At 38.7% G+C, this 12,977-nt stretch overlaps 1 protein-coding gene across 7 annotated transcripts in view; it reads right to left on the bottom strand.

Annotated features, from left to right (window-relative positions):
* The window catches only part of mctp1a (multiple C2 domains, transmembrane 1a), a 138,719-nt gene that overhangs the window by 61,440 nt on the left and 64,302 nt on the right, over positions 1-12,977 (bottom strand). For 5 of the 7 annotated variants that reach the window (XM_039802831.1, XM_039802834.1, XM_039802833.1 and 2 more), the window contains exons 3-9: positions 8,611-8,753; positions 8,365-8,444; positions 6,662-6,773; positions 4,716-4,754; positions 1,583-1,747; positions 1,157-1,287; positions 402-588 (exon numbers count right to left, since the gene is read on the bottom strand). In XM_039802831.1, the coding sequence (XP_039658765.1) occupies positions 402-588; positions 1,157-1,287; positions 1,583-1,747; positions 4,716-4,754; positions 6,662-6,773; positions 8,365-8,444; positions 8,611-8,753 (857 nt within the window). The remainder of the gene's footprint in view (positions 1-401; positions 589-1,156; positions 1,288-1,582; positions 1,748-4,715; positions 4,755-6,661; positions 6,774-8,364; positions 8,445-8,610; positions 8,754-12,977) is intronic. The other 2 variants (XM_039802832.1, XM_039802835.1) reach the window with 1 other exon arrangement.

Below are 12,977 nucleotides of genomic sequence, written 5' to 3'. Positions count from 1 at the left end.
GAAGTCTGATGATAAATGTGTGAGAATGTTGTTGTTTGACATGTCAGTCCGACTCATGACACAAAAGAAACCACGCAACAACCATTAAAAGGAAGAAGCCGCAATATCAGGTTTATGCTAGATCTGCAAGACAAGGGTTACTGCCTGAAATGAATTCCAGCTGTTTGTGGAGGAAAATACGAAGTATGTGAACACAGATTTTGAGTACTCCGTGAACGAAAAGTAACTTGACATACACTTAAGTCTTAATCTTTATTTCACACACACACACACACACACACACACACACACACACACACACACACACACACACACACACACACACACACACACACACACACACACACACACACACACACACACACACACACACGGCCACTCTTACACTTAAACTAACTCACATATCTCTGCATGATCTGGTGTCTCTCCTGCGGGTCGTCCAGCATGTTGACTGACAGGTCTGAGATGGAAACTGCGGCAGAAGCAGTGAGTGTAACCAGCAGCACCAGCACACCTTCACCTTCCTCCAGGGGCAGGTCCAGCTTGTGTGTGTGTTCTTTACTGAGATGCGACAGGTTGATGGTACACCTTAAGTGCACACACGGACACACAAATGACAAACAAATAGAAATCGTAACAGAATTACAGATTTAGAGTACTGTACATTTTGTGGGGAGGCTGACAGTGCTAAAACACAGGCTCATGGTAAAAGAGGAAGCTAAGCAAAGATACAGACAATAAAGACTAACCTTCAAGAAATGCTAGTGCAGACATTTTTGGAGCTGAAGTTTGCAAAAACAATATCTAAAGTAATAATCATCACAGAACGTCTGTAAAGTTGACAAAGAAGTCACACAGAAAGAGGTCTGCAATTTCTCTTCAGAAATAAAGGGTCTACTAGACCTCCATCTCATTAAAAAGACTTCATAACTTCATACATCACACGTTGCACTGTATCATAGCAACAGCCTAGTAATGCTTTACAGTCATTGCCATTTAAACTAAAATGATTGGACATACTATCATTGTGCAACCTTTTTTCTGTCTGAATAGGTTATCCTGCATGATTTTGGAAAGCTGCGCCTGTTCTACCAATATAACCTGACACAAGACTGATATACAGTAGCTACAGAGAGACTGATGAACACCACCATACCTGCCCATGAAGTCGTCCTTCTTGCCAGCGTCTTTGTCCCAGACCGTAATGTCCACGTAGCCTCCCTGTTCATCATACATGTGGAAGTCAAACTGCTCTCTCCACTGGGGGTTCAGCGTTTTGGAAATTGTCTGAGTTAACAACAGAACAAAATACATAGTTTGTCCATATGTGCTTGACCATGTATTGTGGAAGGTTAGCTTCCTGCAATCTTTCAATCAGCATTACTTAAATCTGACTTTAATATGAACTGTATAACTGAAAAGGTCCGTCCCAATAGTTCTATTGTGTGCTGGATATGAAAATGAATACAATCTTACCATAATAATGTTCCTTCCTTACTTTCATTACAGGGACACATCTAAAAAGGGCCTTATTATGGAGGTAACAGCCAAAATAAATATTCTCAAACAGGAGTGCGTTTACCTTGCTCTTGTACTTCTGGTGCCCCATCCTGAATTTGACGTAAGGGTCGCTGAGGCCGTTGGCATCCATGGGCTGGAGGTTGCGTCCTTCTATCAGACTGATGCTGACTATACCTCGCCACAGCTGGGCTTTTCTGTGCACATCTGACAGACGCATACTCTGGTACTGCAGCAGGCACACACACACACACACACACACACACACACACACACACACACACACACACACACACACACATTCAAAGAAACATTTACACAAACACGTGTGCATATTTACATACACAAGCATGTTACAACAATCACCCACAAAATTAACACACGTATGCATTAATTAAACTCAAGAAAGAATTATGTCTTGTGTACACTTTGTCAACGGGAAAATATCCAATTACAAACACATCAAGACAACACAGAGAGCAGCAGGCAAAACACACAAGATGAAAACCCAAAATGAGATAATTCAACACAATTTAACCCTGACGTGCGAGTTCACCTGACATGCCAGAACATCACTGTGAATTACAAAATATTACAAACAAGTTTAAAATCCTGAAAAATGTCCTGGGAATGATGTATGTTCTTTAACCTCTGAGTGTCGACTGACAATCTATTGTAGACAAAAATAGCTTCCAGTGTGCACAAGATTGTATATGTCATTGTACCAGTCTGGCCTTTTTTTGAACAAATTCTTAATATAATAATAAAAAATAAATAAATAGGCGAGTGATTTGTAGACTTTTGTAGTCTTATCCAAAACGGGCAGACCACTGAGATGCTGCTCCAGTGTAACTCGATACATTTCTTATGCCATCTGGCTGTACTGTAAGTTGACAGCGCTGCAAATTCAGATTGATGATTCTCCATATTTTAAGTCTGTATTTCTTCTCAGTTTTCTCAGCACTTACAGGCCTATTTAACCTCTCTTTGAATTGTGTCAGTATCCTTCACTAAAACAAAGAGCAGGGTATTTATTTGTCAAACAAATGCATCTCTCTCTCTCTCTCTCTCTCTCTCTCTCTCTCTCTCTCTCTCTCTCTCTCTCTCTCTCTCTCTCTCTGCCTTTCCCTCTCCTCCTTCCTCGTTAGGGAGAATTTATTAGCATAGCTTTTGTTTTGCGGGTGAATTTCATTAAACTCTGAACAAACCCTGCCTCGCAAGCGCAGGCCTTTGATCTGGAGACGGAGCCTCTTAATTTCCATTCTCCAGACATTAAACAATGCGAATGGCTCCCTGCAATACAGCCAACCTCCCATACTAAAACTCCCACATCTTTCATTTCTCCTGTTCACTTGCTGCAAACACATTGTATGCTAATGATGAGAGGTCGCTGTTATGTCCTACTCGAGCACAATCCTAATTGTTTCCTTGTTTTGGTGCTCCATATTTTTTGTTACAGAAAACCATGGGCTATTTGGATTGGGAATCCACATCCCTCTGCCAGAGCACAGCAGGAGAGAGACCATGCACAGAGTTGTTGGGGGGCTGAAAGTCTTCTAAGAGATACTAACATTCAGTTTAAGAACTAATACAGCATTGCACACAACTTTTGTCACCCCTCTGAAAGAATAAAAGCGTTTGAAGTGCCAAACTAAGCATTTTGCCTAGTGGTAAAGTCAGAGAGACCTGGATTTAATATGCATCTGACTCATAATCATTATCTCAAACTACTTCTTGAATAGTTTGCATCTTCTGCTGTGGGTTCTACACTCATAGATTCATTAAAAAGAAATGAGTGTAAAAATAACCGTGTGCTTGTATGCAGTTGAGCATGAAGGCACTCAGGAGCAACGCCTTTTATGGTGGGGTAGCACAGTAGCTGGTTAGTTAGTGTTTGAGCTAATTCCCGAGTCACAGGCGGGGTGGCCCAGTTTGGAGGCTTCAAAGACTCGGTTTGGGGAAGCACGATACAGCAGGACGTCTGCCCAGCTCTGACCAACACACTTCAAATGTGTATCCGTGTCTCTTGGTATGATTTTTCACTGTTACACTGTAATTAAGGAAACATGCAGTGTCTCTAGTTGCAATTTAGGAGATTGACTAAAAGCAAAAACTAAGTTTCCAGATTCAGTTTCTTTCTCAATGACAACTTTTGACCATAAAAGGAAAAAGGAACAAAGCACCTTGATAAAAAGTGACACAAAGCTGTGAATAAAACCGTTTTGTTCACAAATTTGTCTGATACTAATACTACTGTATTTGACCAGAAGTGAGGTAAGTGCTTCATGCATGAGCCAATAAACAAAGGCAGAACTTCGACCAGCATGCTTTCTGTAAACATAAAAAATAAAATTAAAATAAGACCAAAAGGTAGCAGTATCATATGTATGGCAAGGTGAGAACTAAAAAATAATGTGAAAATTAAAGATTTGAAGGGGTCTAAGAGTGTCCACGCAGTCAACAATCAACAAACTTTCTTATTTCACAGTTGATTTGCTGTACAGGACTCATTTAAAACCCCAACTGCTTTATTTTCTCACACAGCAGCTGCAATACCCTTCGCAAATCAAAGAGGGGAGAAGCACAGATATATCACTGCATAATTTAACAGCTTAAAAGGACAAAAAAGTTCAATATAGATTTTTTAGATTTGTTAAGAAAAATATGCCGTGACTTCACTGTAAATGGCACCATTTGTTAGCCAGATTCTAACTGTTCTGAAATTGAAACACTAAATATGTCAACATAATCCATAAAGAAAAATAAAGATATTTAAAAATCACTTATAACAATGGCAGTAATTGTAGTGCATTACTTCTTCCCTTGGTGTATATTTATATTACTTATGAATTGTCTTCACAAATGTAAATACAGTTGACCATTAGGTTTAATCACACTTTCCAAAATAAAGTTGTTTACATCCCCTTAGGGGGATGTAAACAGGATATTGCAGCGTGTGGAAAACAAGCTAGTGACAATGAGAACTAAAGAATTGATAAAGAAAGAAAAACTGCCAATACCACTGTGGAAGGAGGAAAAGGACGGAGGAAGGGAGAGGGCCAGGGAGACTCCATCCATGTACCAGGACACAAGTGAAGAGTGCAGGATAGGTGAGGTGCAGTGTGCGGTCGGTAGTGGGGTTACAGTACAGTGGGGAGTTGTGTGGGTGGGGGGAGTTACATGCTGTTTTAGTTTACCTTACTAGATCGTTTCCAGTTCCTTCTCAAAAGCATGGTCTGTAAATGAGACAAAGCTGTTACAGAGCGCCCCCTACTGTCTCCCCCTTAGAGCTACAGGGTCAGAGGTTAAAGGGCATGGCGTATATGAAGATGTTAGTCTTGGCCTGGTGCAGGGGGGGGGGGGGGGGAGGCAGCTGTCTTCATGCAAGTAAGTTAAGTAAGCAGGGAGTGTATAGGAAGCGCTCTCATTTGTCATATGGTGTTAGGAAGTATTTGCATAATGCAGACATGCACTCATCATACACACACACGCACATATAGACATACGTATATGTAAACAGTAGCTGCAGTTTGTGCCTCTCATACAGTACAGTGTAACCATCATTTTTATACTTGATACTTTCACATATGTTATTTCCATTCCTAGACCCAAAGAAAGACTGGAACCGATGGCTGCTTCCTTGTTGGGTTTGCTTAGTTTTGACTTCTTTTTTCGGGTCCAATAATGGAGAATCATATGGAAAAACAGTTCAACATTGTTGTGTACTTCACTGTACACAAGAGTAAATAATGTTTTCTACTGGCAAGGCATAAAAGTAAGGATTACAGAAATCTCAAAAATGCATAAGGTTTTGTTTAAGTTCTTGAAGCATGTCTCAAACGTGTGGCCCATTTCTGCCTATTTAAGTTAAATGTAATCATCAATGTCAAAGTTTCAAATATAAAAATAATCACATGAGAGGACTATTTACACTACCGGTAAAAAGTTTGGAGTCACTTAGAAATTTCCATTCCACTCATTACAGACAGAATACCAGCTGAGATCAGCTGCATTGTTTTTTTTAACTGTTTAACTGTTGTAAAGAAGTGGCTGATCTTTAATGCAATGTCTACATTGCCCATTATCAGCAACCATTCATCCAATGTTCCAAAGGCACATTCTGTTTACTAATCTGATATCATTTTAAAAGGCTAACTGAGAAAACATTGGAGAACCCTTTTGCAATTATGTAAACAGATAATGTAATCTGAAAACTGCTGCCCTGGTTAAAAAAAAACAATGCAACTGATCTCAGCGGGTATTCTGTCTGTAATGGAGTGGAATGGAAATTTCTAAGTGACCCCAAACTTTTGACCGGTAGTGTACATGTGCATAAACAAACTCACACAATTCCCTCATGTCAACACTCATGAACTTGAAATAGTATAGAATCATCACGTACATAAACACTGTTGATGCTGCATGATTACTAAGAGCACCAGATTAGCAGTGACAAAAAGATTCATTTAAAAGTAGATTCAAGTTCTGTATTTTCCCTTACCCTTTCATACCAGTAGATGGCAGCACAGAGAGTGATCCATAAAGTACTAGTGTAACCTTGTACTCATTTTCTTCACAGTTGGAGAAATCCAAAATGATGCTTAACCTAAATAGAGTTTATTTGTTCTGTCAAATGCGGACTCTCTGAACTACAGTACTAAATAAGCAGCAGAATTAAGACATCAGATCAAAAGGAATAAAATATTTCCCCCATGACTGCCTTGTTCCGGATAGAGCATGCAGGGGTCCAATTAACCAAACAAATAATTGAACAGAAATAAATGCAACTCTGAAACATTGAGCATGTCCGCAGAGGCACGAGCCAACATAATTAGAAAAGAAAATCCAGTGCTCTTTGAACATGGAACTTTTCCACAGAACATATTAATTACACTTGTGTTAATGCATATGTATTTGCTGAGTTGAAGAGTTTCCAGTAACTGAGGCTGAATGAAGCCAGCACATTCCAGTTCAACACAGCCTGCCTGGGCTTTCTGATGCATGGAGAAACACTTCACTGACCTGGAATAACACTGTTGCCGAACTTCAATTATAAATATTATAATACTTTTTATATTGACTTGAGGAGGAAATGTGTGTGCAGAAAGAAAGAGAGATGAATGAGGGTATATAGTTTTCTTACAGCATCCCTCACGTCTCCCTCCTTCGGTGACAGAGTGACAGCTAGTTCCAGGCTGCCCAGGTTATTTTCAGGGTACTGTGGGTCCTTTAGGTCCAGCGTCACATCCAGTGTCCTACAGGGAAGCACAGTAAACCACATACAAATGCAGTAAGTGCTTACATAAATACTGTACATTCATATGCATTGAGTTCATGGATTCCACGTGTATATAAATGAATCCATGCATTACACTAACACCCCATCCATGTTAACATATGAGTGCGGATACACATATTTAATCACTTCAAGTCTGACTAAACGGAGGTGGAGAGATAAGCTACCCAGCAAGCTGACTAATGCAGTCTGCTTCCTTCCTCTCTCCCTTCTAGCTGCCATTCTTGCGGTTAGAGTGAGTTACAATGACAACAAGCTTACCAACAATCTTAAACCATGTAAAAGAAAGGTAATTAGTAAGGGGATAGCAAGGCAGGTAATTGCTTGTTTTTAAAAGAACACCATTTAACAAACGTATTTGTCAGTTTAGACTTGCTCTTGACAATAATCCAAATGGGCGCTCGCAACCAAAACTCAAGACACAAGATTGTAACCTGCTATCACTCACACACAAGTTGACTGGCAGGTATTTAAATACAGGTGCTAACTCTAAGCAACAGGAAAAGCTATGAATGTTTTATGTTGCTGTTCAGTGTTTGGTTACATCAGTAAGTTCTGATGAGAAGTGATGATCTCAACTTTGGGATAAAACAGCTTATTGGAAATAGACAGAGTAAGGTTGTTTTTTTTTTTAAATGTGAATGATGAAAATGTGACTAAAACATAATTATTACACGTAACTTTGATAGAAAGAAAATGCATTACGAGGACACAATGAACATCGATTGTCATGTTAAAGCAACACCAAAGCACTTTTCCTCTTCGGTCCTCTACAGGTTGGAAGGGGAATTGTCCTTTACCGTTCTCATTTGAACTATCGATCCGCTACTCAATCTGGCAAACTTATTTTGCTGGAGCCATCATTATTGTTAGAAATACAACTTTTCCTGCTATTACAAGTCCAAATGTCTGCTGTGAAAAAGGTCTACTCCCAGCATAGCTGACCCAACTTCCACCTGACAGGAGGTGTAATCAGCCAGAGTAATTGAAAACACCTGCGTGGGTGTGCAAAAAAAATAAATAAGAAAAACTCAAATTCACACAGAAAAATGTTACACCTACTGCAAAGTGTTTGATGGCACAAAAGAGAATTTACTTTACTGATGATACAATGATTACACTTAAAGAGATGGCAGTATTTCCACTTAGCAGAAAATAAATTATATTAAATTCCTCTTCATATCGAATGTAGCCCTGTTATGCTTCATGAGGTTTGAGGTGAGTTACTAGAAACCGCCACCAGAGGGAGACAACAGGCTCTATATGATCAAAATGACTGCATTGAAAGCAAGGAAAGGTGCTTGGATAGGATGTGTTTTAAGAAATTAGGTGTTACAAGATAGGACTCCCTCACCCTTAACCTCACCATCAAATTCGAATCTCTGAACATGGCCATTACTCGGGGAATGCAGCTACCAATGCAGTACTCCAATTACAAATCGGTGGAGAAGAGAGTACATGAGGGCAAGAGATTGGGGCTGTGCAAGGTGTTAAGTGGAAAGAAAAGAAGGAAGTAATACAAAAAGAGAAGACAAAAGAGACAAAGAGACCTCTGATGTTCCAGTGACTCCAGGTGGAGGTATGCTGAGCCCATGAAATCATCCTGAAGTCCAAAGTCATAGTCAAAAACCTACAAAGAGAAGTTATACAGCAACTGTCAGCGGAGTACCCTCAACACCACATTGCAAATGTTATCTGTCACAATAGTGACTGAGTTCATGTCCATTGGGACTTAATCGTCATCCAAAATACAACAGCAAATTATATATTATAGCAGGATGACGTATCTGCTGTACCTTGACGTATAGCGGGTCCTTCAGGGTTTCCACCAGAAGACTTACTCTCTCGTCCCACACTGGGTTGAGGTTCTTATGGATGGTCTTACTCCTGAACACCTCCTTTCCTGCAACCTTAAACTTCACATATGGGTCACTGGTCCCTAAAGTGAAAGGCAGCAAACACAGAGAAATACCGTTAGGTAATGATTAAGCAGAGTAACATCAAAATTAAGGGTAGATGCTTCCTATCTATATATTTATAAGGAAAAGTGTCAAATTGAAAGTGTAAGCAGATCTCCTTATTCTGCATATATCATTAGTCAAATTGTTCAATAAACATTGTGATAAAATAGCTACTGACATCAGTGTCAAAACATTCAAATGAACCTTGTCTGCAATATTGTTATCATACTAAACAGGATTTGAAGAAAAAGAAAAAACTATTTTCTGAGAGGTTTAATAACTGAATTTCCAAATACACAAAGCATATGTGTGCACAGTTTATGCACATATTTCATACCATACAGTAATTATATATTTCCTGCTCCTGTCACAACAAAATCCATCTTCTAATCATCTGTTTTTTCTCAAATAATTTTTATACAGACACACAAGGGCGGTTGTAAAAGCTCCTCTGAAGGCCTAAGGAGAAGAAGGCAAATCGTGTGACTCATGCTCTGCTGTGGGTCATATGATTACAAGGATGTAATGCTGAAGCTGGCTGCTTGGATGCACACGTCCCATACAGTGTCTCCATTTGACCACTAGGTGGTGCCATTGATTTATATTTGTGTTATTTTGTAGAAGTGCCAGGTAATTTTGATGAGATAAATGAATAAGGCAGTACAGTGGTTCAGTGGTTAGCACTTCTGCCTCACAGCAACAAAGTTCTGGGTTTGAAACCAGGGCGTTTCAGGTCTCCGCTGTGTGGAGTTTGCATGTTCTCCCCGTGTTTGAGTGGGTTTCTTCCCACCATAAAGACATGTATGCTAGGTAACTAGAACTAAAATTAGCGGACTGGCTAACACTGGTGCATTTACAGAAATGTTGATTAATGTGCATTGTCCTAATAAAATAAATCTTTAATATTGTAAAACATTCATTGGGCTTGCATGCTTACAAACATGTCAACCTAAAAAACTAATCAGTACAAACTAATAATCTTTTATACATGAATGTAAACACATACAGTACAGGCCAAAAGTTTGGACACACCTTCTCATTCAATGTGTTTCTTTATTTTCATGATTATTTACATTGTAGATTTTCACTGAAGGCATCAAAACTATTAATGAACACATATGGAATTATGTACTTAACAAAAAAGTGTGAAATAACTGAAAACATGTCATATTTTAGATTCCTCAAAGTAGCCACCCTTTGCCTTTTTTGATAACTCTGCAAACCCTTGGTGTTCTCTCAATGAGCTTCATGAGGTAGTCACCTGAAATGGTTTTCACTTCACAGTTGTGCTTTGTCAGGGTTAATTAGTGGAATTTTTTACCTTATTAATAAAAAAGCAAAAGGTGGCTACTTTGAAGAATCTAAAATATAAGACATGTTTTCAGTTATTTCACACTTTTTGTTAAATAACTCCATATATGTTCATTCATAGTTTTGATGCCTTCAGTGAGAATCTACAATGTAAATAGTCATGAAAACAAAAAGGAAACGTATTGAATGAGAAAGTGTGTCCAAACTTTTGGCCTGTACTGTATATACTTAGGCATAACGTGTACACACACACACACACACACACACACACACACACACACACACACACACACACACACACACACACACACACACACACACACACACACACACACAGTGTACTCAGTGAAATATATGAAAAACAAAGAGGCTAGAGGGTCTATAATTTATTACCTCTACGTATTCACAATTTCTTATTATGACCAAGAGGAAAAAATAAGATATATAATTATAAATCTACATGTTATCAACCTGATAAATGGGCCTCCTCCTGTCCATCCCATTTCTGCTTTATTCTAACTTCCATAAACTTCAAAACCAATTGGTTTGACAGACAAAGAAAAACTAAGACAGAGAGACCAGACAGAAACACACCATAAAAGCAAAGAGCAGGGTCAATTAAAAGGATACAGACCCCATGAAAGTAAAATAAATTACATCAAATAGTGTCAATGACTTTCAGTCCAGAGGATACATTTCAATACGTATCACAAGTGGATTTTCTTCCATCAGATAAACAAGTTCAAATGTTTATTGCACCTGAATAGAAATGACAAGCAACAACACAGACGTAGGGAGACTGAGAAGTATTCAATATGCTGGGTTTGCATCCAGAGTTTGTGCTTGTGCAGGAGATAATCAGGTCTATTGGCTTGGCAGTCTGTTCACGTCCTGATTCAGAAACCAAAAAGGGGCCAAAGGGACCTGATCAGGACTAATGACATTTCACATACATACTGTACACTATATGCTTACTGCACACACAAGTACATTCAAATTACATAAGGCAGCTTATAGTCTTTTATTTGCAATCGTTTTATGAGTATTGTGTTTCTCCTACAACAGTATAGTGCATTGAGAATAGACCGATCATATTTCAAAAGAGAGTGCCATAGACATGTTATATGGGTAGGTGAGACACTCACAAAGAACACAAGATATACAGTAACAGAGGGTTGGCTAACCTTTCAGGGTGCCAAAAAAAGCTTAATGTAAAATTGTAGTATATATATAATTCAAAATACTAATAAATACTAATGTACATGTAAGTCACATTAAGAGTAAGCATATTTTCTCTGAAAACAAGTTGGGACACACTGAGCACAAGGAGGCACATAAACACAAAGTTAATAGCTTATACGTACATAATATTGTCAATCAAAGCAATAAAATGTTACTTACTGAATATCACATTATTTACAATCAAAGCAACACGCAAGAAAATTGTATGAAGTGCCTGGATTAAGAGATGCTATGCCATGTGTACATTTGCTGTACATGGCTGGCTGTTCAACTCCACTACATGTATGAACAACTTGGTTCAACACTGATGCTCTTAGGTCACGGTATAACTACAGCAGCAAAATACATCGAAAGTGTTCCTACCTTTAAAAAAGGACAACAATAACATTATTCTTTTTTCTTTACTTCTGCCATTCTTCCCTCCATCTTTGGCATCCACAAATTCCAGTCAGTAACCATCACTGCTTCCAGTGTTTAAAACATCTAACTGGAAGAATGATGAGCAGCAACTTCCGGTGAAACAGTACCCCGGACTGATCTGTTTGCGCTGAACGTGTCTCAAATCTGTGTCATGTTATCATCCACTGTGACCAAAGTGGTTACTCAGCGAATCGCAAGAGAGGTAAGGGAATCCTATTACCAAACAATTCTCACTCTGTGTTTGAGGTTTAGACTTTTTGTGTGTGGATAAAACAGGAATCGAAGTGAACATATAAAATCTGTCGTACAGTACAATATGCATATAACGTATGTGGTGAAGAAGAAGAAGAAGAAGAAGAAGGAATTTCCGGTCAGTACATAAGGGCCGTGCATGATTTGAGACAACACTACCCTGTTGAAATGTACGGATTACACAAGTGAATACATAGTGTACACAGTGTATACATCTGAGTTGAGACAAACCTTACTGTATGGTCCATCATTAGCAAGAGAACACTCACATAATGACTTTAATACAGGCAGTAAAAACTAAAGAGTGGCATGGGTTATTTTGTCATTACAAGAGATGTGAGCAAAAACATATGGTTGTGATAAAAAGATTAAGTTATTATATAGACAATATATATTATCATGTTGTTTATAGTGTTCAAATGCACAGTATACTCAATCACAGGTCATTTGAGTCTGACAAAAGAGGGTCATTAATAACAAACATAAAAGCATTAAATCAGCTTTTCCTGAGGTAAAAACTGCTGACATGATTCTCAGCTGCCAGCCAGCTTTGATGTGAGAGCGGAAACATATGCACTCACACCGCACTGCTGGGTAAAGATGTCCACTTCTTGACATTTAAAGACCCTAATGAACACCAGCAGAGATATAAGAAACACGCCCTCACACACATACACCTCTTACACACTGTTGTCCTTGACATACCACTCTCCTGCAGTGAGAGGACAGGTGACAGGAAAAGAAAAAAAGAAAAAAGGATGTGAAAAGGGATAGCCTATACAGCTAGAAATGTCTGCGAGGGCATTACTGTATAGCATAACCGTCAGTAAATACAAAAGAAAAAGCTGAATTCAGTAAATACAAGCATGAAATAAATAAAAAGAAATATATTTCCTTGTAATGAGGTGATACTTCATGAACTATCTAATGACAAGACTAAAGACAAATGGTCCCATACCGCATCATGGAGGCAAAAA

Source organism: Perca fluviatilis, chromosome 6 (assembly GCF_010015445.1).
Source record: "Perca fluviatilis chromosome 6, GENO_Pfluv_1.0, whole genome shotgun sequence".
NCBI lineage: Eukaryota > Metazoa > Chordata > Actinopteri > Perciformes > Percidae > Perca > Perca fluviatilis.
Note: the sequence above shows the minus strand (reverse complement) of the source record. Positions and strands in the feature narration are given on the sequence as shown.